A 25432-nucleotide genomic window follows, 5' to 3' on the forward strand; every position below is an offset into this window, starting at 1 on the left:
GGTAATCAAATTTATAGTGACCAGCCTTCTTATAGTGATAGCAAATGACTTTGCTCAGATCCCTTTTTGTTCCTTTGAACTCGAGCCTTTGCTCTTATCTTTGTTTTGCATTAGCCTTCTTAATTTTCTAGCAAAAAATACAATTTCACCATCTAAAAAACTATCATTGGAATCATCCTCCAATGACTCAAATTTTAATTTTAAGGCCACTCCTTTTCTTTTTGTATCTTAGCTGGTGTGTGTGGTTTCATATACAAGAAATCTCCCTTTTAACTCTTCATATGTTAATGGACTTAGATTGTTGCTCTCGGCTATCACAGTAGCTTTTGTTTCCTATATTTTTGTAAAGCTTCTAAGAACTTTCGTCACAAGAGTTTGTTCAGTGTAGGTCATTCCCATAGCATCCAAACTATTTATGATGATTGAGAATCTCTCAAACATCTCATCAATGGTTTCTCCATCCTTCATAGAAAAATATTTCATATTCTTTTCACAACATATCTATTCTTGTTTCTTTGACTTGTTTGGTATCTTCATGAGTGACTTCGAGTTTATCACAAATCTCTTTTGCCATCTTACATCTAGATACCTTCTGATACTCCTCGAAACTGATAGCACAGTGCATCATGTTGATGGCTTTAGCATTTAACTCCACCTTCTTCTTGTCTTCTTTGTTCCATTCTATTTCTTTACGCCTTCAGCACTTGTCTCAGTGGGAACTTGAGGACCATTTACAATGATCTTCTATATATTGTAGTTAATGGATTGCACAAAGATCTGCATCCTTTCCTTCCAATATATGTAATTCTTTTCATTAAAGAAATGAGGCCTGTTGTTAGATTGTCCCTCAGTAAGCATGTAGGCCATAGTGTTTGCTCCCATGTTGTTTGCCATTGAACCTTTTCTTCAAGCTATGAAACTTGATCCTTGAGACCAAGCTTTGATACCAATTGAAGATTCTTGATGGCTTAAAGAAGAGAGATTGAATCTATAACCTTCTTTTAAACTTGATTAATTAATCCTCAAACAAGAAAATGAAATTTTATTTTTGTTCAGACTACAAGATTGATTATGCAGGAAACAATTTTATTTTATCTCATAACATGTGAAAACAGAATCAAAGCAGGGAAGAAGAAGATGACACAACCATGTATCCTAGTTCGGTTACCTTGTGCAATGCAGCCTACATCCAATCTCCACCACAACAGTGGTGGAATTTTTACTATCTTTTCAAGTATTACAAACACCAATTCCTACGGATTCAACCTAATCCTATCAGAGACAAACCAAACTTCTACCCAAGCTTGATTTGGCTAGGTTCACTCCCTAGACCTTCAACCACTAACTGCTCACCTAACTTAGCAAGAAAATCCTCTCAGGATTATGATGCAACCACTGAATGTTCACCCAACTTAGCAAGGGATACCTCTCCGATGCAAGATACAAAATAGAAATACAATCAAAAGAGATATAACATAAATCTTAGCTTTTCTCTCCAAGTACCTCTCTTTGCCTTTTCTCTCAATGGTTTTTTCTAAATGCCTCACTTATATGCCTTTTACCACTGAATAGAAACAAAGAAAGATACAACATAAAAATAGAATATTCAATAATAAACCATGAAGGAGATAATGTAGAACAAATCAAAAGCTATAGGATGAACCAGATTCAGCACTCTCATATGTACCTCTCCATCTTGACAAAATATTTCTTTGATGTAGAAACACTATCTAAAACATTGAGCAAGAATAGTAGAGAAGCTTTCAATGAAACTCATATCTTAGTTCACTCTCCTTGCCAAAGCTGAAGTTGTTTTTTCTTTTTATATGGAGTGAGGTTGCTTGTTCTTCAAAGTCAGTTCCTTAATTCTTGAACCAGCTGAGATCTTCACTTTCTTTTCTTTAGTCATACCCCAAAAATAGGGATTTGAAATCAGAGGTAAGTAATGCAGCGAGTAAATTGACATCAGCGGCTTCATTGGTAACAAATCCTCAATGGGTTTGATAAATCAAAACTATTAATCTAGTGCTTTGAATCCAAATTTTAATATTAGCCATTGATCCACATCAGATTAAAGTAACGTCCACTTTCTTCATGTACCCGAAATGATTGTGTAGAGGGAAAGTTGTAATCAACAAGTAATAGACTTGCATATTAATGAAAACTTCATACCTTTATCTTCTGAATTAGTTTAACATCAATATGTTGATTTGATTTGACATTTACTTCTAAAATTTTCTTTTTTCTTTCTTTCTTTTTGTGCTTGTTGAAAAAGTGAACTCCTCTTTTCTTCTCTGTGTTTTACCCGAAGCTATAAAGCTCCACCAGTAACAAGATTCTTTTCCTTTCATGAAGGCAATGAGCTAGACTTTAAACTTGGTCCAAGTAGCTATGATTCAGACACTTGGTTTTAGAGTATCAGACGTTGGTCCATTAGCTTGATCAAATAGGTGTGATTGTTTGCTAAAGAATTGGGCCTAATTGATTGTAAATACATTTAACTTGGCATGGTTTATTCATATACCAGCTTCGTTTTTGTTTTGTCTAACTATAAATAACATAGGCAAGATGCATTTTTTATTGGACTTCTCTATCAAAAATAAATTTAGACCTGCACTATGAACATTCACATCAAACAACCTTTTGAGTTTTTAGCCCAATCAAATATACGTTTGTCATCACTAAAAATATAATTATTGTTTTCTAAACTCAACAATGCACATTTATAAATGTTTTCAAGTTTTTAGTTTTAACCACACAAGTTTTTTGTAATAATTTAATTGATAAATTTTGTAATCCATAATTATATTATTTAATAATAAAATTATATGATTGATTTAAAAATATTTTTTTAGTCTAAAAATATATGTATTTCATAGAAATAAAAATAAAAAAAGACGTGTATTTCAATTCTTAATTTCTTATGAAACACTAAAGGTGCGTGTTTTTTGACAAAAGTAAAATAAAAATGTGTATTTTAATCAATTATATAATTCTTTTATCAAAATAACATACTTATATATTTTAAATTTAATAGTATTGAGTTGTAGTAGAAAATAATTTGTATGACTAAAATTAATGTAACGTGCGCTCCCTCTTTTCAAATCTAAGTTTTTAATTCCAATTTTAAAAAATAGGTTACTAAGGGAGTGCGAGTCTCAAATTTTAAATTTGAATAAAATTCTAACCACCACCTACGTCATATTGGCCAAAAAGTATCTTAGTTTAAACTTAAAATTTAAATATCATTTAACCGAAGAAACTAATGTGAGTATTTAAATATGAGCAAACCAATAAAGGAAGAACACATTCTCTCAACTCTATTTTATAATCTTTTTTCTTTCATAAAAATTTTATGCGTGAACACAAGAAGGGATCAACTCCCTATCTTTGGAGGTAGATCAAGGGACTCTACAAGACGCTATATTTAAGTAGGGATCATATATAAGGTTTTTTTTTATATATATGAATATATATAATATGATGTGTTTTATGGCTTCGCTTATTAATGTGTTTTAAGTACTTTGTATGTGTTAGATACTAAGGGAATGATTCTTTGGTAAAAGAAGGTAATTTTCAAATACAAGATAATTAAAGTAATCATTCAGTAAGGGAAAGTAATATCAAGTTTAAATAATTTGGTTTGAGTTCAATACCATTCGATAAATTACGAGAAAAGTTTATGATTCAAAGAAAATATATCTATGTTTTTTTTTTCTTTTTTTTTGTTCAAGTTTTTGTGTGTGATTAATTATATTATTATTATTATTATTTAATATTTTTTTTGTGGTTGTCCAAAAAATCATATGACATGCCATATTTTTTTTAAGTCTCAGAGAATGGACTGGAGAAAAGTATGGAAATATCATATATGTTTACTAAAAATTTGAATTCTCACTCTTTTTTTCATACTAAATCCAGAGGACCATGACACATTACTGAAAATTTGTATTTTCACTCTTTTTTTCATACTAAATCAAGAGGACCATGTCACATTTTGATGGCAATATTTGAGTACGATTCCATAAAGCATGTGTTGGGTTGTTGTGATCACCAATAATGTGCTTCATACTATTTATTTAAGTCATAGTAAAAAAAGATAACTCCAACTATCTGTCATCACTTTTTTGAATATTAGCCTTCCAATACATAAAACACAAATACTTAAGTTGATCTACTTAGTTCGAACTTAGAACAGAAAAAGAACGAACTCAATAATCTTGGCAGAAAAGTTGGAGAAGAGAAGGATTTAGAGGAGGAGACATTTTTCTCTGAGTCTAAAAATTGAGCACATATCGAACTCTCAATTTTGACACCATGCCAAATCCTACCATATCCCATGTAATGGAATGGAATTTTCACCCCACGAGCTCTTGGTGTCCCGATTCATAGAGTATCAAAAGGTTTTACAAAGGAAGAAGAATAAGTAATGATGGGAGCTACTTTGATATTTTTTAGTTTAGGATTTCCTTTCTCATTTTGGATATTTCTTTTTAGGATATGTTGGTTTTAGTAGTATTAGAAATAAGACTCATAATTTTTTTTTTCAATTTTTCAGGACATGTTGAGGGCATGTGTTCTAGATAACGCAAGGTAATAGAAAGGGTACCTACCACTAATCGAGTTCACCTATAATGACGGGTTGAAAAAAAAATTCATGGGTCTTATTTCTAATACTATCAAAATAAAAATATCATAAAAAAATATACAAAATAAAAAGGACGCTCTAACCTTAAAAATGTCGAAGCAATTCCCATCCATGTCTTATTCTTCCTCTACTAAACATTTCACTACTCTTTGAATCGGGACACCAAAAGCTCGCCTCCAACGCTCTTTCATGAAGTGAAGACGACATTTCGTCACATGGAATATGATAGGATTTGGCGTAGTGCAAAAATTAGGGAGTATAACACGTACTTAATTCTTAGACTCAAAAAGAAAGGAGCACCTCCCTCAATTCCTCCTTTCTTACTTTTCTGTTAGGATAGTTGGGTTCGTTCTCTTTTGATTCTAAATTCAAACTAAGCTCACTACAAGAAAATATAATATTTATAACAAAAACTTTGTAACAAAATTTAAATTGTTACAAATTATAATGTTTTTATAACAAAATTAATTATTGTTACAAAATAAGAATGTTTTGTAACAAGAACACAATTTGTTACAAAATGTTCTAATATTTTGTTACAAATTATGTTGACTTTTGTAACGAACTGATTTTTTATTGTAAAATTTTATAATATTTTGTAATAAAAAATTAAGTTGTTGCAAAAAATAACATATTTGTAACAAAATATTCATTTATTTCAAAAACTCCAATTGTTTTGTAACAAAAAATTATTTTATAACAAAATTTAATATTATTTGTAACAAGTTATTTGTTTATCACAAAACTCAATAATTTTTTGTAACTAAAAAAATTATTTAAAAATGTTAAAACTTTTAGGGATAAAAAAAATTGTTTATATATTTTTTTAGGATAATTTTACTTTGTTTCAAAAATTAATTTTTTAATATTATTTTGTATTAATTAAGTATTTTTTATGAAAAATTAAAAATTAAATTATTAATTTTTAAAAATTATAAAAATTATTTTTTAATCTTTAAAAAATTAATATATATAATATTTACTAATAGTTGATTTTTAAATTTTATTTGAAAATAAACTTTTTAAATTAAAATGGTTAAAAATTTTGAGTAAAAACCATAATTTTTAACCCTCATCTCTCAGTCTTTCATTCTCCCTTCCAACTGTAACCTAACCCTCATACACTCAGTCATTCATTCCCTTTCTCTTTCTTACTCATTCACGTTGTAGCCCTAACTCACACGCACTTTTCCTTTTTTTTCACAAAATCACCATCTCTACTCCTCTTTGGTCTTTGCCGTCGCTAGGGGTGTCCATGGTCCGGTCCGATCCAAAAACCCAGCCCGGCCCCGAACATTTTAGGGACTAATTTGGTGTGATTTCACCAGATCTAAGGTCGGGTAAGGGTCTCAAAAATAGACCCAATCATTATTTTGGGTTGAGTCCGGGTCAAAACGAACCCGTCTCCACCCGACCCATGTATACCCTAAGGGAACTAAAATATATATATTTTTTAATTAATTTTAATATTATGTTATATTAATTATAAGCTTATTATTTTATTTTTAATTACACTTGTTGAATTAGAAAATAGATCAAAGAAGCATCAAATTAGAATTTATGGACAAATTCAAGTTCAAATATGGATATCAACTTTTCGGTAACAAGTTTTTTTTTTTTTTTTTTTATAAATAAGTGCATCATAAATAAGTTTCTTTATAAATTATTGTTAAAGCTTTAAAAACCCGGTTTGGACTAGGTATAGTTATGATCCAAAAATGTTTAGGTTTCATCGGGTGTAGGGCCGAGTTAGGGTCTAAAAATATACCCGGTGTATATTTTGGGTCGGATTTGGGCCAGGACAAACCTGGTTTCACCCGGCCCATGAACACCCCTAGCCGTCGCTGTCCAGTCTAGCAGCTGCTGTCGTTCTCATTCTCTGTAAGACTCCGTACTTTTAGAAGTTTTATTATGAATCAGTTTCGACTTATTTTAATTATTCAAGGCTTTATTTTTAATTTTTTTATTAAACATAACTAAATCAGATTTTAATAATTTGAGTTTAAATTAATTAAGGTACCTATATAATTTTTATGATTTTGAATATTTTATATATTTAAAATTTAAAAGTTTTAGTAATTGAAAACTAATGAGAATTTTATATGATTTAATTTGAATATTGAGATTTTGAATCTAATTTTATGAACAAAAAATTAAGTAGAGTATTTCCAATTTTAAATTAAAATAATTATTTAAAAATTAAAACTAATTAGAAGCTGCTTCTTCGCTTCTCACCGTGGGTCGTCGTTGCTTCGCTCCTCGCGTGGGTCGTTGCTGCTTCTTCGCTCCTCACTGTGCATCATTTTTGCTTCTCTGCCTCCTCGCTAGTCTTGTTGTTGCTTCTCTGCTTCGCGTGTGTCTCGCGGTCACTGATGTTCTGCCCCTCGTTGTGTGTAGCCGTCACTGCTGGGTCTTTCAAACAAATTTGGAGAGATAAGGAAAAGGACAACATAATATAGGGGAGGAAGAACAAATGATGAATATGAAGATTTGAGAGTTAGGGTTTTATAATTGTGTATGGACTAATTTGATTGTTTTAAACAAATTTGGGTACTAATTTGAGTTAAATTCATTGTTTGTCCACGTCAGTTTGCAACAAACTGCCAAGTTAGCACTTAACTGCACACATCAGTAATGTTAAAACAATTGTTGATATTTGGACAAATAGAGACTTACATTTCTGAGAAAGAGGGATACATTTGGTTATTTTAAAAAGTGAAAGACTTAATAGAAACGAGATGGGAATTTTAGGGACTATTTAGGGCATTTCCTTGGGCAAATAGTATGGTGTCATGTGGCACAACGGTCCATGTTAGCATGTCACATATCACTACCTGACTTGTCATCATATCATTACACATGGCCAAACCATGCTATGTGCCATCAAGCCATGTCAGCTGCGTTAACGGAAAATGAGTCAAGAATTAATGTGGTATGCTTTTGCCAATCACAAAAATGCAATTGATGCAATCTAAATATCTGGGACGATTTTGGTACACAACGCCGATCTTAGCGACTATTTTGAGACTTTACTTATGGTTTGGTTGATTTTGTTGTGTAAGATAGTACTTGGATTGGGTTTTAGGAAGAGGTAGTTGAAAAGCATGAAAGTAGAAGGAGCTGAACTCCTCATCGGGTGATACAGAATAAGATTGTTGCAAGGGATTTTAATACTTAAGTTGACGAAAGAGCAAATGTAAAAGAGATGAATAAAAAAATTTCATACTTGATCTATTTACAGAAGAATTCGGTAATTCCATTTGCTTGGATGTTAAATTATTGATATATCATGCTCAGCCTATCTCAGTTAGTCATTGGCAGTTACTCAAACTAGAGAGTCGAGCTTTAGGTATTAATTGCCAGATCTTGCAAATGAAATCCATTTTGGGGAGTGAGATAATCATATTGAGGTGAAGCGTGATGATGTGTTCTAAGTCGAGTTAGGTGTCCAGTGAATAATTGAATTTGATTCAACCTATTAGATAGATTTGATCTCTTCACGATTTAGATCTCTCTTATTTTTTGGTCATATAATTCACACACACTCACACAGATACATCTTAAATACATTGTACTAAAATATTCTTTATTATTGTCTTTATTGAGATTTGAATCCGGATATGTGGTTTTGAGACTTACACATTTAGACTACAAACTAGACCTCTTTAGTTTGTCTTATGTTAAATTTAGGTGTTGACGTCATTATTGGGTCTGCACACTTTTAGACTCATAATTTGTAGGTCATTGTAGCAATAATTTTTTGGCCATGGATTCCTTACTCCCACTTTTATGTAGGAGTATGATTAACCATCATCAAAATAATTACAAAATATACCCTATTTTTTACTTTTGAAAAAAATTAATAATTTGATAGTGATCCCTCTAATTTTTGTTTTTTACACTTTTTTCTTTTTCCTTTTAATTTCAGATTGAAAGAAAAGAAGCATTTGGTCTGCTAGGGTTTTTGTCCCTCTTTCAATCACTGCCATTCTCTCATCCTCTCCCTCTGCTGTATTTCTCGTTCGCTTATTCTCGCTGCCACAACATGCCTCAGACGATGCCACAACCTACTTTCATCGCCGCCACGCAACACACTGTCGCCGCTGCCTCAACACACTTCTGAGTGAAATAGATACCTGACTGATTCTCTTAGTACGGGTGAGACCATTGATTTATGCCTCTCTCACCACTTTTAAGTCTTTCCTTCTCTTAATGGGTTTCTCATCTTAGTAGAATTGATAATTTTAATACTTAGGAAGCACTAGGAATCACAATATTGAATCTATTAGCATAAAATTTTGACGTATATAGTTTAAATTTCTGAATGTTAACTTTCTGGTTTAATGCATTGATTTGATTTACTTGATTACACTATTTCATCTCTGCGTTGTAGTGCTTTGTCTCTGCCCCTGCGAACTACTCAAGTTTCATTTTAATCATAATTTCAAAGATGAAAGAGAAGTCTCTGCTAGGGCTTTTCCACTAATGTTCATGTTCTTGACCCATCTCTGCAGCTACCACTGTCACTTTCGCTGCCTGCAATCAGCACCGCCACTATTCCTTCTACTGCCGCCACACCACACTTTCCGGTCCCTCTGCCTTGTTGTGCTTCGTCTCTGTTCGTGCGAACTACTTAAGTTTCATTTTACTTTTTTTATTGTTTTTTCTATGACAATTTTTCTGAAATGGAGATTAAGGGTGGAAAAAGAAAATGCATTACCTTAACTGAGCATTGCAATTGGCAACAAGCACAATGAATTTTTTTTACAAATTTGTGATTATTAATTGGTGTCTGATTGTGTGAAGATTTCAGATCTGACTTGACTTGGAAAACTTTTTCAGGAAAAAAAAAGACTTGTCCCTTTGATTTAACCAAACCAACATAATTTGAATAAGAAGTGCAATTTTTCCTTTCTTTTTTTTGATTGAATCAAAAATTTGTATCAAATATAACAAAACCGTATCATATGTATAATTTTAAGTATTTATATTATATTATATTATATTTATTTGCTTTGCTTGAGAAGAGGAAGAGTGTTGGTGAATGTGAAAGTGGTCGGTCTTTTAATTACATTACATTATTCTACTCACTATATCAGTGGAGTTATCCTCTTTGAGAAAACCATGTCTTGTTAGCTTATATGTGTTAAAATAGTTTGATTCGTTGTGATTCTATGAGCATTGCATCAATGGCTTTTAACATTCATTATCTACAAATTGAAATAATTGTTTTTTTAGATATAAATGTGTTCTATATTTTCAAAAACTTGGTTAATTGATTTTTTTTTGGTGGGGTTGTTCTCCATTTCATCTGATTGTGTTGTCTTACTTGAGTTATTTGTCAGAGACATTTTTCTTCTGTTTATACATGCCAAACAGATTGTGAAGGAGACCAAATGTTATTGAATACATTTTTTACTTCTTTGGTACCATTATCTTTTGTCAAATTTGTTCTGAAGCATTAGAAGATTTCATAGAGTGATCATTGCCTCAGCATTGATGTTAGAGATAACCTTTGATTCATTCCAACATTATTTTCTTTTTGTGCTTAATTTATGATATGCTGTGAATTTTAGGATTTTTTTGTTTTAAAGTATTGAAGAAAAATAAAAAGTGATTCACCGGTGTAATAAGAATAGTTTCATAATCTGAATTATATAACAAAATTTATTTATCCATTAGTGCTTTCTCATTTTGAATCCATTTATCTGATGAATGAGCTAAATATTACTTTACTGCATTGGCATTCATAAGATAAATAAACTTTTTCTTTCCTGCAAACAAAAACACTCCTCTGCACCAAAACATCAGGTTAAGTGGGTTTACCATAGCATTGAAACCATATTAAAAGAGTAAGAATCTACAAAGTTATGCTCAATTTACAAAAGTATGTTAGATTGTGTCTATTTGAGGACTAGATTCTATATTAGAGAATATTTAATACATTCTCAAAACAATTTACTCAAGCAAGGTGCATTGCAAGGTTTGTTAACGGCTACAAGATGACATGATTTAGCCTAACAGTTCCGACATTAATATTCACAAACATCATACTTTAATAATCCTCAAAATTCTAGGTATTAACCTGATCACCTTTTTCAAACAAATGACAAGCATGAATTGAACCTCAAGAAAAAACAAGTCTTTTGGACAATGAAACCAAAACTCTATAGATTGTGCAAATAACCACGTTCATATGATAGACTAATAAGATTCGACAGCTAGATAATCAAGACTTATGCATTGCAGCATAAAACTAATATGCATGAACAAGGTTATATTTGGTTAGATGTTGAAGGCCAACCATTCCAAATTTGTGGCAACTGGTTAATACAGCATAAATTTGTACAAGTTCTTAAATTTGTTTGTTCTTTTGTTTGCAGGAAAGAAGTTTTGCATCTTTACAAGTGCAAGATGAAAGCAAGAGTTATTATTGAACCAACAACAGATAATTGTATTCTAAATATAAAGCTCTAGAGTATTTCAAATAAAATGGTCTTGAAAAATAAGTTTATTCATAATTGCTTTATGAACTTGAAACTGACTGACACATCATGACTTTTACTATGTTGGTTGCCTAAAACTGGAAGTGGTCGAAATGCTCTAGGCATTGAAGTAGCAGGAGAAGGTGCAATTGGTTCTCAAAAATTGGAGTAATATCTTGGTGTAATAATTGTGTGACTTTATTTTATGATTGATGTTGTACTTTATAGCTTTAAATGATTATTTGTATTATGTTATATTGTATTATATAATTTAAATAGATCAATTATATCTTATAAATTCAGGATATATTTGAACTTTGCTATTGCTCATTCTTTAGATTAAGTTATATTGTATCTATCATACCCATCAATAATTAGTTACAATAATATATAGGCACTAATAACTTATATTAATTGACAAAATAAAAGAAATTAGTAATATAGAATTGTGATATATAGAGGGAGGATAAATTAGTGTATAAATGCCAGTCTATATAATTTATAGCAACAAGATAAAAGAAAATCTTTTATTTGCCTTTCCTTTACTACACATCCCTTGGTTAAAATTGGTGATACTTTCCAACAGTTTAAATATAAATTCGTGAAAAGACCTCCTTGGAAGAGGATAATTCTATTTACTGATGTAATGTGTACAAGATAAGTTAAAAAAGAGAACACCATCTTATTCCTAATCTCTAATGCATTGTTGCTAGGATTTTCACCGCATTTTATTACCCTTTTTGGCCTAAAAATTTTCTATACTCATTTTTACAACTGTTACACACTACAAAACATCAAGAAAAGGGACTTAGCACCCAATCAAATAGCTACTCCCAAACTACACCAATAAAGCAATGTTCACAGCACCTGCAACAGAAAAGGCAACCACCGATTTAGACCAACAAAAGCTTAAGCCTTGGCAATGAAAGAATATACACAGACATGAAATTAAACTGAACATACCTTGTCAATTTGTCAAAATGTTTGCTCAAGGCATGCCTAATCAAGCAAATGCCTTCATTAGCTCACCCATATTGGTCATGTTAGAGCATATGTAACAAAAGCCCTGTATGGCTGCTACAAGTGCCCAATGTCTGCTTTAGAATCACTCCCCGAGAAACTCCTTGAATCTGAATCTGCAAATAGTAATCAAATTATGTTGTCATTTTTACTCCGTAGCCAATAGTTATAACAGATAATGGCTACAAACAGGGTTAATATCACTAGTTGCTAAATAAAAGTAAGCATATTGGTGGCTTGGATTGTCTCATTCTGAATAGAAAAAAAGAAAAAAAAAACAAAAATACAGGTGCTACAAATCTCAACAAGTAATTTCTTATGAACAGATGGGGCAGAGGCTCCTTAAAAGTGCGCATTAGCCGTTGGGTCTTCTGTACCTCTTTCCTTTCCTCAACTTTTTCACATTTTGTTTATCAACTACTTGTTATGCTCTAAGCTTCAAAATTAATTAATATTGTCTTACTATTATACTTTGATTTTATATGCTATTATACCTTTTCAGTTTGCACTAGTCGAGAACAGTAACTGATCTAATTAACTAACAAAAATTACACATGTATTCAACTTTATATATTTGTTATTATTATTTTCATTTTTATTTTGAGATCACAGCTATTTCCAGATTATTGGAACTCTAAAACCTGCGATCAATATTAATACAAATTGAGAATGCTTGTTACATCAATGAAGGATCACATAGCTAACTGATTTTTATTTAAATAATAATAATAATAATAATAATAATAATAATAATAATAATAATAATAATACACATTTGCCAATTTGAGCAAACTATGCAGAGCTAAAAAACAGGTTTATTTTGTCGTTTTTCACACTCGTTAATCTAAATAATGGATAAGGAAAAGGAATAGTTAGAGAAATCATTCAAATGGCGATAACCAATAATAATAGTAATTATTAATTCTCAATTCTCACCATCCATAAAAGGAGAAGATCATAATTTTAGCTTTATGGAGTTATGGTTAGTTGGTTACTTGGATACAAATGTCGATTACATAGCCAATTTGGTAAAATTTCTATTTCAGCTGCCAGTTAAAAGAAAGAAAAAGAAAAGAAAAGAAGATAAAAGAAAAGAAAGAGTTGCTTAAACCAAATAAGAATTAGATTTCAAAACAAATGAAGAAAAAATAACATAAATACAAGATTGAGAGAAACACTGTCATAATCGTGAACAGGTAGTAACTATAGCCACTGAATCATTCACACAAATAACAGTATGAGACATCTAAAGATAATAAATTTACCTCAACAAATGCTTGTTTAATGAACTACTTTTTTCCCTTGCACTCGGATGTATGAATCAATTAGCTAATCTGGGTCCATAACTACAACATTTTGGGTCTATGGCCACAGTTTTTTTGGCCACGGCCCTCTATGGTCACGGTTTTTTACCGTGACAAAAAAAGCTATGGTCACGGTTTATAGGGGTGACCTAAAGGGGTCTATGGTCACGGTTTTTTGGGGTAACCAAAAAGGGTCTATGGTTACGGTTTTTTAAAAAAAGGTGACCTAAAGGGTCTATGGTCGCGGTTTTTTGTGGTGACCTAAAGGGGTCCATGGTCACGGTATTGGGCGTTACCTAAAATGGTCTATGGTCACGGTTTTTCATCGTGACTAAAAGACATCTATGGTCTATGGTCTATGGTCACAGTTTTTTAAAAAAGGGCGACCTAAAGGGTCTATGGTCGCAGTTTTTTGTGGTGACCTAAAGGGGTCTATGGTCACGGTATTGGGGGTTACCTAAAATGGTCTATGGTCACGGTTTTTCACCGTGACCAAAAGTCATCTATGGTCACGGTTTTTTGGGGTGACCAAAAAGGGTATATGGTCACGATTTTTTAAAAAAAGAGTGACCTAAAGGGGTCTATGGTCATGATTTTTTAGGATGACCTAAAGGGGTCTATGGTCACAGTTTTGGGGGTGACCTAAAATGTATATGGTTACGGTTTTTCACCGTGGCCAAAAGAGGTCTATGGTCACGATTTTGAAGGGTGACCAAAAAAAGTCTATGGTCACGGTTTTACGAAAGGGTGACCTAAAGGGGTCTATGGACACGGTTTTTTAGGGTGACCTAAAGGAGTTTATGGTCACGATTTTAGAGGGTGATCTTAAATGGTCTATGGTCACGGTTTTTTGGAGTGACCATAGAATATGATTTTTGAAATTATTTTGTTTAAACCCCCCCAAAACAAAAAACGTCGTCGTTTACCCCCTCCCCTCTCTTCCCAAAATCCCCCTTCCCTCCCAAAATCCCCATTCCCTTGTATTAGCTAGGTCTTAACTTAGGAAAAAATAATGGAAAAGATAACCCTAGCCAAGCCCTCTTTCATTCTTGCTCCGTGGCCTATTCGTCATGCAAAACCCTCGTCGTCTTGCTTCAATCATCTTAGTGAGCCGTCACCGTCGCCGTCGCCACTCCATCTTCTCAGACGCAGAACCAGAATCAGTTGCCAGTTGCCAGTTACGCAGAACTGGTTGCACGATGTTGCCGCGCCTTCACCGGTCACCAATTCGTCACCGCTCTGCCACTCCTTTGTTGCCTCTTTGCTGTGCTTCGTTTCCATCTTCGCCACCGTTCCTGGTAAGTCTTTTTTTTGTGTGATTTTGAACTCTAAAAAATAGAGTTCATGTGAAATGTGTGTTACTTTTTCCGGTTTTATATATATCATACTATGTTGTTTGGTTCTAATTAAAAATTTAATAAAATTATAAGATTAATTTTTTGGTTGCAACTTAGACAGGCCAAAAATGATGATATTCATTTCCATTTCTATTTTTTAATCCTAAACAGGTTGTTGTTCCCAAAAATAGCGAACGAGGAGTGCATTTTAGAATGATTGGTAGCTTTATTTGTGCAATGATGATTGGTATGTATGGTACTTTCTTATTGCTAATGGCAATGGCCTTTTAAAATTGGAATTCTCAAGTGTATTTCAAGTCATTTTGCATCTTTGGATTAGGCTAGAACTTGAGAAGAGGATTAAGGCGCGAGCAGGAAGGGAGTTGCTGCAAGTTATTGGTCAGACATATGTTAAGGTTATTGTTTAAATCTTATTTTATCACTTATTTTTAGTTTCTTTGAAGGAAATGTTTTTTCTCCTTTACTTGTTATAATTCTAAATGTCTAGGATTGAAAACAAGAGAAAAACACAAGGGTGAAGAGTTAGCTGTTAAAACTTAAAAGTGGGGGTAAAGTTTCATGGATGAGCTTTATGTCTTAAATTGTGGGGTTCGACACAAATAGTTCCCTTAACTGGTTAACCATGTTATTTAAGTCTTCTGTTGTTGTTCTTTTGAATGGAAAGTAATTAGATTACAGCAAATGATTGCCAATCTACGGGTTTTCTTTTTCCTTAAATTCCCATTCTATAATGCTTGTCAATTTATAGGTTTTCTTTTTCCTTAAATTCCCATTCTATGGTTTCATAATAACACTGCCTATTAATATCATACAGAACTCAAATGCACCCATTTTTATGCATGGATCATATTTTCTTTGATTTTAAGGCTTGGATTTCTCATGGGTTGCATGTTGAATGGAAATATCTTTGTTATTTTCTGTGGTTAATCTATTTATCTTTTGTTTGCTTAACATTCACTTCTCACCAAAGTGTCCAATATCCAGTTAGTTGTGGAATGTGGGCTATATCATGATTTCATTCATTTGTTTTTTCTTGCTTTCTATCTTTATTAATTTTTTTTGGTTATCTTGGATTTCTGAAATTTGCTATGCAACTGTTTGTGGAAAATTTTCCTGTTATACTATAATACTGACATTGGTGAAAGAGTTTTAGCCATGCTAAGGAATGTTTTTTATTATGATGCATCTATAATGCTTGGCACCAAAATAGTAATTCTTTTCTGATTAATCATCATTGGACTAAGAAAATCCAAAGATGCCAAATGACAAATATATATCATGTGTATATTTAATATAAAAAGATTATTTGTAATATAAAAATAAATAACATGTGTATATGTACAGAGAAAAACACAAAAAGTTAATTAGTGGTGTTGATGATAAATGAAGCCAAACTTTTGTGTGTTAGTACTTCTCATAATGCATATCCGCTCTTAATTAATATCATATCATCAACTTTATATATATTAGTCTAAAATAATTACATTCACATGTACATCATATGCGTTCGAAATTCTTTTATAGGAGTAGTTAGTTATCATGGTAGAAAATAAAAAAAATTTAATTTGTTCAGATTAGTAATTTAGTATTATTAGAACTTTAAATTAGGGTGTATAGCTAAATCCTTAAAAAATAAAAGATACAACTTTTATTTGTTATTAGTCTTTTTCTTTGAAGATAGAAAGTGTAGTTTCTAAGAAATGCTATATTATCAATAATTTTTCCTCCTAACTTAAGCATATGAACCTTTGCCGTATAAATGGCTTGTTTCTGTGGAAGGCAAATAATTGAATGGGTTTGACATAAACATGAAAGTGATTTTGCTTTAGTTGTAATTCTCTCCATGACTTGTTCTGTTTTATTGGGAGTTGGGGAATATTCTTATGATTTTATAGTAAAATTGATGGTAAGAAATTAAGAATATTGAATATTGAATATTTAGTTACATTGTCATTGCATAGCAATTAAACTCATGTGTAGCTATTTATTGTGGTGTGTGTTAACTATTAAGGATTAATGGTATTCTATTGGGAAATATTTATAGGTTGATGGTGGCAAGAAGAACGGTGGAGGTGGATTTCAAGTGGGGAAGAGAAAGGTGAAGACCAAATTAACAGGCAATGGAGCTTGATAAAAGAGGTTTGACTTCATTTTTGTGATTTTAGGTCTAATTTCATTGTAATAGTTGTCTCTCTTCTACAATTTTGTCTTTAGTCACCATCTATGAACTTTATAATACAATCTAAGAATTTCCATTTAGATATTACTATTCATTGATAACAAATAATGCTCGTGTATTCAACTTTGTTGTGGTAGTTGTCTCTCCTCTGTAACTTTGCCTCTAATCATCTATGAGCTTTATACAATTTACAGATCTACCTTTTCATCTTATTATTAATAAAAGACAATTTACACTCAATTCACCGTACACGCACGCTGCCTATATATTGTGTTTGTTGGATAAATTAGTTGTTGATAGGAAGAAAGCTTAGCTTTTTGTTTACTTGATGCGGTATATACTTAGTACTAGCACTAAGTGAAGTTCATTATTATAGGATCTTGTGAGGTGTAGTTGATTTATTAATGTCCTTCTATGCCATCTAAGTCTGCATATTTGCATCTTGAGCATCAAATATTTGCATATTCTCTTTTATTTTATCACTTATTTTTAGTGTGCTGGCCATTTTTAATAACATGGAATGAAATTATCCCAAGTAGCATGATCCTACTTTTTTGGCACATGAATGTTTTAAGGTAGGGTAATTTATTTTTTCTGGAAACAGAATCTGAAGCTTGTTTCTTTCGTGAATTCGTTCTCTTTTATTTTAGCAAAATTTTTGGAAATAGCATAAAAAAAGGAGGAAATGTAAACAGAAACTAATAGTGTGCAATTTTTTTTGCATTTGCTTATTTGTTATTATGTTCTTTACTGTTGCTTTCAGATGTACAATGTTCTCTATTCTAACATGTTTATTTCTTTTGCTATCAGGAGGACATGATATGAAGAAAATATTTTCCATAGCAATATGAGATGGGATGGGTCTCATATATATATATATATATATATATATATATTAATATTTTAATGTGTTCTGTACTTTTTGTAAATAGACTTTACCCGGTATTAAATGTAATGGATAAATTACACTTTATTTTTATTTGTGTTGTCTGGACTAAAAATATATCTAGCTTAAAATATAATTTTTATGATTTAGATGTCTTGAATTTCTCATTTTAGATTTATTTTGTGATTATCATAAATTTGGGATGTGATTATGCTTTTAAAAAAAAATAAATCTCATAAAACAAAATAGGCTATGGTCACGGTTTTAAGGAGGGGTGACCATAGAGGCTATGGCCACAGCAAAAATCGTAACCATAGATAAAGCTATGGTCATGGTTTTAAGGAGGGGTGACCATAGAGGCTATGGCCACAGCAAAAACCGTGACCATAGATAAGGCTATGGTCACAGTTTTAAGGTGGGGTGACCATAGAGGCTATGGCCATGGCAAAAAACGTGACCATAGATATGGCTATGGTCACAGTTTTAAGGTGGGGTTACCATAGAGGCTATGGTCACAATGAAAACTGTGGCCATAGATAGGGCTATGGTCACAGTTTTAAGTGGGGTGACCATAGAGGCTATGGTCACGGCACAAACCGTGACCATAGATAAGGCTATGGTCACGGTTTTAAGGTAGGGTGACCATAGAGCTATGGTCAGGGCAAAAACCGTGACCATAGATAAGGCTATGGTCACGGTTTTAAGGTGGGGTGACCATAGAGTCTATGGTTACGGTGAAAAAACGTGACCTAAAGTGTCAGAATTTGAAAATTAAAACCGTGACCATAGATAAAAAAACCGTGACCATAGACCTATGGCCACGAGAGAATAGGCCATGGTAAAAAACCTGACCATAGGTCCAAAACCGTGACCATAGATCTATGGTCACCCTTTTTACTAGCTATGGTCACAGTTTTTTGTCATGACTATAGGCCTTTTTTTGTAGTGCATTAAGCTGTCACCTGGGTCATAAATTCTCATTTGACTAACAAAAACAAAAGCAAAACTGAAAAGTCTGATATAACTAATATATATTTGTAAAATGTGTTAATACCAACAATGCAATGATGTGAATAAAATAAAATATCATCCTTATAGTCTAAATTGACCAATATAATTCAACATGGTTCCACCTAAAAGTACGATAAATAGATGCACCAATTTTCATTATTATTCACATCAACACTCAAAACAGAGAAACATACATCCATAACCACTTCTTATTATACTCCTATATGTACATGTTCAAGTGTTTACCGCATTAACTATAAGAAATGTGTTAAAAATACAATTGTTATAGATATTATGAATACAACTCTACTACATTAGGATGACAGGAAGTATATTTATTGTGTATAACTAAAAGAAGATGCTATGAAAAGAATTCAAAATTAATTAAAATAGGTTTTTGCTAGAAGATATTAAGATTTTTAATTCTTATGGGACATGTTCGATCAATTAATTCTTTATGTAAACACATTACAAAATAATAAATAGATTATTAAGTCTAACAATCCTATAGACAACAGGATTTAACTTCTAATTGATAAAGAAAGACTAATTGTATCTCTCGGACTCATGTCTCACATAATTAAGATTGCTTTAACGACTTACAGCAATTTCTTTTGAAATCAAAACAACATTCAAGATTGTAATAGTGTAATCAAGTAAATCAAATCAATGTGTTAAACCAGAAAGTTAACATTTAGAAATTTAAACTATATACGTCACAACTTTATGCTAATAGATTCAAGATTATGACTCCTAGTACTTCCTAAGTATTAAGATTATCAATTCTACTAAGATGAGGAAGCCATTAAAAGAAGGAAAAACTTAAAAGTGGTGAGAGAGACATAAATCAATGGTCTCATTTGTACCAAGAGAATTAGTCAGGTATCTATTTCACTCGGAAGCGTGTTGAGGCGGCAGTGGCAGCGTGTTGCGCCACGGCGGCGGAAGCAGGTTGCGGCGTCATCTGAGGCGTGTTGCGGCAGCGAGGATAAGCGAACGAGAGATACAGCAGAGGGAGAGGATGAAAGAATGACAGTTATTGAAAGAGGGACAAAAACCCTAGCAGACCAAATGCTTCTCTTCTTTGAATCTGAAATTAAAAGGAAAAGAAAAAAAAGTGTAAAAAGCAAAAATTAGAGAGATCAATATCTAATTATTAATTTTTTTTAAAAAATAGAATATATTTTGTAATTATTTTGATGATGGTTAATCATACTCTTACATAAAAGTAGGAGTAAGGAATCCCTAGCCTAATTTTTTAGGTTGAGCAAAGTTTAATAACTCTCTCATTTATTTTTTGACTCGATGATTTGAAGTTAGAAACATTTATCAAAGTTGATTTATCAAATTAATTTTTGAAGTATGAATTAAACTAATTTGAATTTACACGTTTTGGGGCAATGGATTAAAATTTTTTAATAATTAAAAAAGTACCCAAATTTGTTTAAGTGAATCTAGTTTTCAATTTTAAGTTTATTGTTGAAATTCTCTTCAATTTAAGTTACTACGTGTTTATATGCTTATTTACTCATTTTCACTTATTGTAACATTAGATAAAAGAAAATTGTTTGCTTATTATACTATGGCAGAAGGTAACATTATCAAAATAAATTAAGTCTAGCATGGTACTTGTACTGGATGCCTCCGGTACGGGTTGAGAGATGGATCGGGAATTTACGGGTCAAGGCGGATGTCTGATTATCTGACTGAAACAATGGGGGGAGGTACCTGCAAAGACACTCCGACGCTCAAGTCAGAATGGATCTAAGAGGTATAAGGTGTGAGGAATGAATGAGTTTCAGATTCATCCTGAACAATCATGGAAATGTCTTTCCTCAGTTTATCAGTAGCTTCAGCTGGAAAGAACTTTTCCAAAAATTCTCTTCTGAGTGTATCCCAGTTGGATACAGTTGCGGCAGGTTGAGTGTAGTACCACTCTCTTTCCATTCCCTCAAGAGAAAACGGGAAGGCTTTCAGCAAAATTGAAGTTTCATCTGCACCATCACGCCTGACAGTAGAACAGGCTGCTTGAAAATCTCTCAGGTGCTTGATAGGCTCTTGAGCAGGTAAGCCATGAAACTTGGGCATCAAATTGAGCAGTGCAGTCTTTATTTCAAAGTCTGTAGCCACCGCTGGATGATGCGCTTGAAACGGTTGCATTGTAAAATCAGGGGCTCCAGCCTCCTAGATAGTAACCCTCCTAGGTGCTGCCATGTCACCTATACGTAAATCAACCGAATCAGTAGAACGGGGGCTGGTTTCTTCCTCAAATGACGTTTCAGATCCGCCCTCAGAGAGGACTAACCGACGCCGAGCTTACCTTATTCGTGAAATAGTTCTTTCAATCTCAGGATCGAATACTGGCAAGCTTGGATCAGGAAGTGAATGCGTCATCTAGCGAAAGAAACAAGCAGCTCATAGTAGCAAAATAAAATAAAATCCAAATAAATAAAATTCAATCAATAACTTTAGCACTCTATTGCAACTCCCCGGCAATGGCACCAAAAATTGATGCGTTGCAAGTATAGTTCTCAACCAACCAGAAATCCGCTTATCAATTTAAAAAGGGTGTCACAGAAATTAAAGTTAAAATACTGGGAGTATGAATCCCAGGTCGTTTCCCAACGAGTTGCAGGAAAGTGTGCTATTTTATTAATCAGATGGTTTTCAAAAAGATTTGAGTTGAATGACAGGAAATTAAATCAGAGAATTAATGTAATTTAAATAAAAGCCTTGACTGGGAGTAGATTAGTTGGAAGCCCTATTCTTGTTGCAGTACTTTCAAGATTAATTGATAATTGGGGGTTGTTCTGTTTAGTTATCCCTTACTAGGTAAGGGAAAGTCAAACAAGTTGGAATGTTGTTTCTATTCACAAGTCCTAGTCCGCTTACTTGGAAGGACTAGCGTTAGTGACTAGAGAGCAATCCAACAATAAACCCAATTACAATTTCTCCTTTGAGCATTCCAACTCAAGGGTTCCTTTCAATCAACTCCCCATCAAGTTAGGGAACTACTCACTCATTGTGAATGTGGAATTCATAACATAGGAAAGGGAATTAAAGAAAAACATGATAAATAAAACTCAAAGGAATTAATTAAAAATAAAAATAACTCTTGTATTACTAAATTCTAAAATAATCCAATAGTAAAATTAAGTAAATTAAAGGACATGGAAGAGTAAAGCCAAGTAAAAAAAATGAACTAGAATGACGAAGTCTTGATGAGGTAAGAACTCTTCTCAAAATCCCAAAATCGCCCCCAGCGATTCTGCAGATCGCGCACGTCATGCGATCGCATCATTCATGCAGACGCGTCATTCGGCGTTTTGCTTCTCCACGCGGACGCGTCGTCCACGCCTCTGCATCACTTATGCTATTCTAATCCGCGCGGTCGCGTGAGCCATGCGGCCGCGTCACTGCGATTTTCTCTCTTTCGTGCGGTCGCGTGAGCCATGCGGCCGCGTCACTTCTCGCTGGTCATCTCCTTAATTTCATGTGTTCCTTCCATTTTTTGCAAGCTTCCTTTCCAATCTCCAACTCATTTGTGCCCTATAAAGCCTGAAACACTTAACACACAGATCACGGCATCGAATGGAATAAAAGAGAATTAAAATACATAATTAAAAGTCTCTAGGAAGCAAGTTTTCAATCGTGTAATAATTTTAGGAAGGAAATATAAATGCATGCTAATTATATGAATAAGTGGGTAATTCATGATAAAACCACATAATTAAACACATTATAAACCATAAAATAGTGGTTTATCAACCTCCCCACACTTAAACATTAGCATGTCCTCATGCTTAGTTGAAGGAGATGAAATAAATGAGTAGGAACATGTGAAACTCATGCAATGCAATGCAACCTATATATGTAAATGCAACTATATGATTCTTGTCGACTTGATCAAAAGTAAATAAGCTCTTCAAAACAATTACAAATCAAATTCCACCAATTCAATTCTTATACAGTAAGAACAGATAAAAATGCAAGAAGATAGCTCATGAAAGCAGAGAACATAGAAATTCAAGCATGGAACCCTCACTGATGATGTATGTACACTCTAGTCTCTCTAGTGTATAGAGTCATCACTCTATCCTTCTCTAATCATGCTTTCTAATTTTTGTTCTTCTCCTAACCAATCAACAACATTTAATACACCAATGCAAACATCATGAGGTCTTTTCAAGGTTGTAATGGGGCCAAGGTAAGGGTAAGGATATATATATGGCTAAGTAAGATTTTAAATTGAATCTTTATTTAACCCAAGCTTCAACATAACCTATATATATTCTATATAACTTTAGAATTCACACCTAGCTACCCAGAAATCTCTTTCACATTCTATACTCATATTTCAACTTTTTATTTTAATTTTATCATACATGCATTGATCTTTGAATTCTTAACTCAGCATTGGGGTAATTTTTGTCCCCTTATTTATTTATTGAATTTTTTTGGATTTTTTTTTCATAAACATAAAAATAAACATAGCTTATCAATGCATATAAATTTTTAATTCTTATAGTTTCACATGAGTAGGTATCCAAATTCCCATTATATTATCATGACACATTCCCTTATTATCTTTTGTTCCCACAATTTCCCATACTTAAATAACACATACAATTCTATCTTAAGCTAACCAAAGATTCAATTTGGGATATATACTTATTTTTCCGCTTAAGGCTAGTAATGTGGTAAAGTATAGAACAAATAAGATTTAAAGGCTCAAAGTGGCTAACAAAGGAAATTGGAAGGGGTAGGCTTAATTTGGATAAGTGGGCTAAACAAATAATGGCCTCAATCATATGCAAACATATAAATATAATAAACATTGGACATATAGGATGAAACAAAATATAGATTACAATTATAGAGAAGTAAACACACATGAATAAGATAATTATGGTTAAATAATCTAACCATTCATAAAGGCTCAAATCTCACAGGTTGTGTGTTCTTTAGCTCAAAAATTATGTTCCAAATACAACTTCAAGCAAATTTAACATAGAAGTTTTGATTAAAATTAGTGAAATTTTTGTTCTAAAGATAGGGACTTAGAAGAAACCTATTGTCTTTTCAATCAAGCAGAACATGCATGCAACTAACCTATTACTATGCAATTTATCCTATTCTACATAAGAAAAATCTAACTAAATATCCTAATGTATTGGTGTTTAGGGAAGAGAATTTACCTCCGGAAGTCAGGTACTGACCGACCTCCCCACACTTAAGGCTTTGCACCGTCCTCGGTGCCATCTGTCAGGAACAAAGGTGGGTTGGTAGCAGTATCTCCATCGTCGGGGCCATCATGGCTCCCTGTGCTGGTAAAGAAAGTGGAGTCCGGGGTGTCTGAGTCCTTGAATTTTCCCATAATCAGCTCCTTGAGGTATGTGAATCGGCACTTGTTACGGAGCTCTCTCATCTTAGCTTTCTGTTCTTGCCGATCCAACCTTGCAAGTATCTGCTGGAGCAGTTGGTCAATAGTGGGTGCTTGTGGAGTTGAAGAAGGAATATCTTCAACTGGTTCAGTAGGCTGGCTGATAGTGGCTGCTGAAAGTCGAAGGTACTTCCCGTTAGGGACATACTGATCATCCCGGGGAAGCATGGCTTTGGTGTCCCCAGCTCAGAAGGAGACTCCGGCGGCTAAGACAAGATCTGAGACCAGGGCGGGGAAAGGTAAGTTGCCCGCAATTTGTACGTGTCCCATGGCATTCCGGATATGTCTTGGTAGATTCAAAGGTTGGTCTGTAAGGATGCACCATGGAAGAACGGCCATGTCCGCAGTGAAGGAGGATTCGTGAGTGCTCGGAAAGACGTAATGGGACATGATCTGTGCCCATACGCGAGCCTCCAAGGTAAGTGCTGAAGCCAAAATTCCCTTAGGGCGAGTACGATGGTATCCGTAGATCCATCGGCTGCCAGGTAGTGCGATAACTCTGAGAACAGCGTCCCAGTCAAATTGGTACATCTGGAGCTTGAGTGTGGCTTCTTGAAAGGCGTCCAATCCTGCTGGAATAGGGGGAAGACTTAGAACTTTTTGAATGGCCTCTTCTGTAATGGGAACTTATTTCTGACGGACATAGACAGACTGCAGGGTTGGTAGGTGGAAGTTGGAGTAGAACTCGACTACCCAAGAAAGATTGACCTGCCTTGGCTGTCTCTGTAAGAAATCCCATTGTCTTCGGGCAATCTGCGGCTCAACAAAGGTAGCAATATTGGGCGGGAGGAGAAGAATGTATTTGTTGTTATAACTCCTTTCTACTAGGATGGGGAACATCTGCTCACAGTAGCGATTGGGGAATCGCGCAGTGTCCTTTGCTGGGAAGACTCTTTCTTTATCGTCAACTTTTATAATCCTCTTAATTTTCTTTGTTGAGGGCTTAACCGCAGTTGAAGAGGGTTCTGCCACTAATGCTCTCTTGGTTCCTCTTCTTACTGGTTGTTTAGGAGTAGCTTTCTCCTTTCCTTTCTTGGTGGTCATCCTGAAAAAGGAAAGAGAAAGTAAATTAAATTCAAAGAGATAGAGCAAGGAAGA

The 25432-nt window shown here is 33.3% G+C and overlaps 1 protein-coding gene and 1 long non-coding RNA gene across 2 annotated transcripts; both read left to right on the forward strand.

The window, feature by feature from the left end:
- Positions 1-8550: 8550 nt before the first annotated feature.
- On the forward strand, positions 8551-11451 carry LOC112720725 (uncharacterized). Its single transcript, XR_003162354.3, has 3 exons — positions 8551-8806; positions 9163-9266; positions 11032-11451. It is a non-coding gene; the product is annotated as an uncharacterized lncRNA (long non-coding RNA).
- A 2845-nt stretch (positions 11452-14296) lies between these two features.
- Positions 14297-18029, forward strand: LOC112720726 (uncharacterized). Its single transcript, XM_025771774.2, has 5 exons — positions 14297-14755; positions 14966-15041; positions 15140-15210; positions 16860-16954; positions 17805-18029. Exons 1-4 carry the CDS (start codon positions 14528-14530, stop codon positions 16944-16946), a joined length of 462 nt encoding a protein of 153 aa, XP_025627559.1. The 5' UTR covers positions 14297-14527; the 3' UTR covers positions 16947-16954; positions 17805-18029.
- Positions 18030-25432: the final 7403 nt, after the last annotated feature.

This window comes from Arachis hypogaea, chromosome 11 (genome assembly GCF_003086295.3).
Source record: "Arachis hypogaea cultivar Tifrunner chromosome 11, arahy.Tifrunner.gnm2.J5K5, whole genome shotgun sequence".
In the NCBI taxonomy this organism is placed as follows: domain Eukaryota; kingdom Viridiplantae; phylum Streptophyta; class Magnoliopsida; order Fabales; family Fabaceae; genus Arachis; species Arachis hypogaea.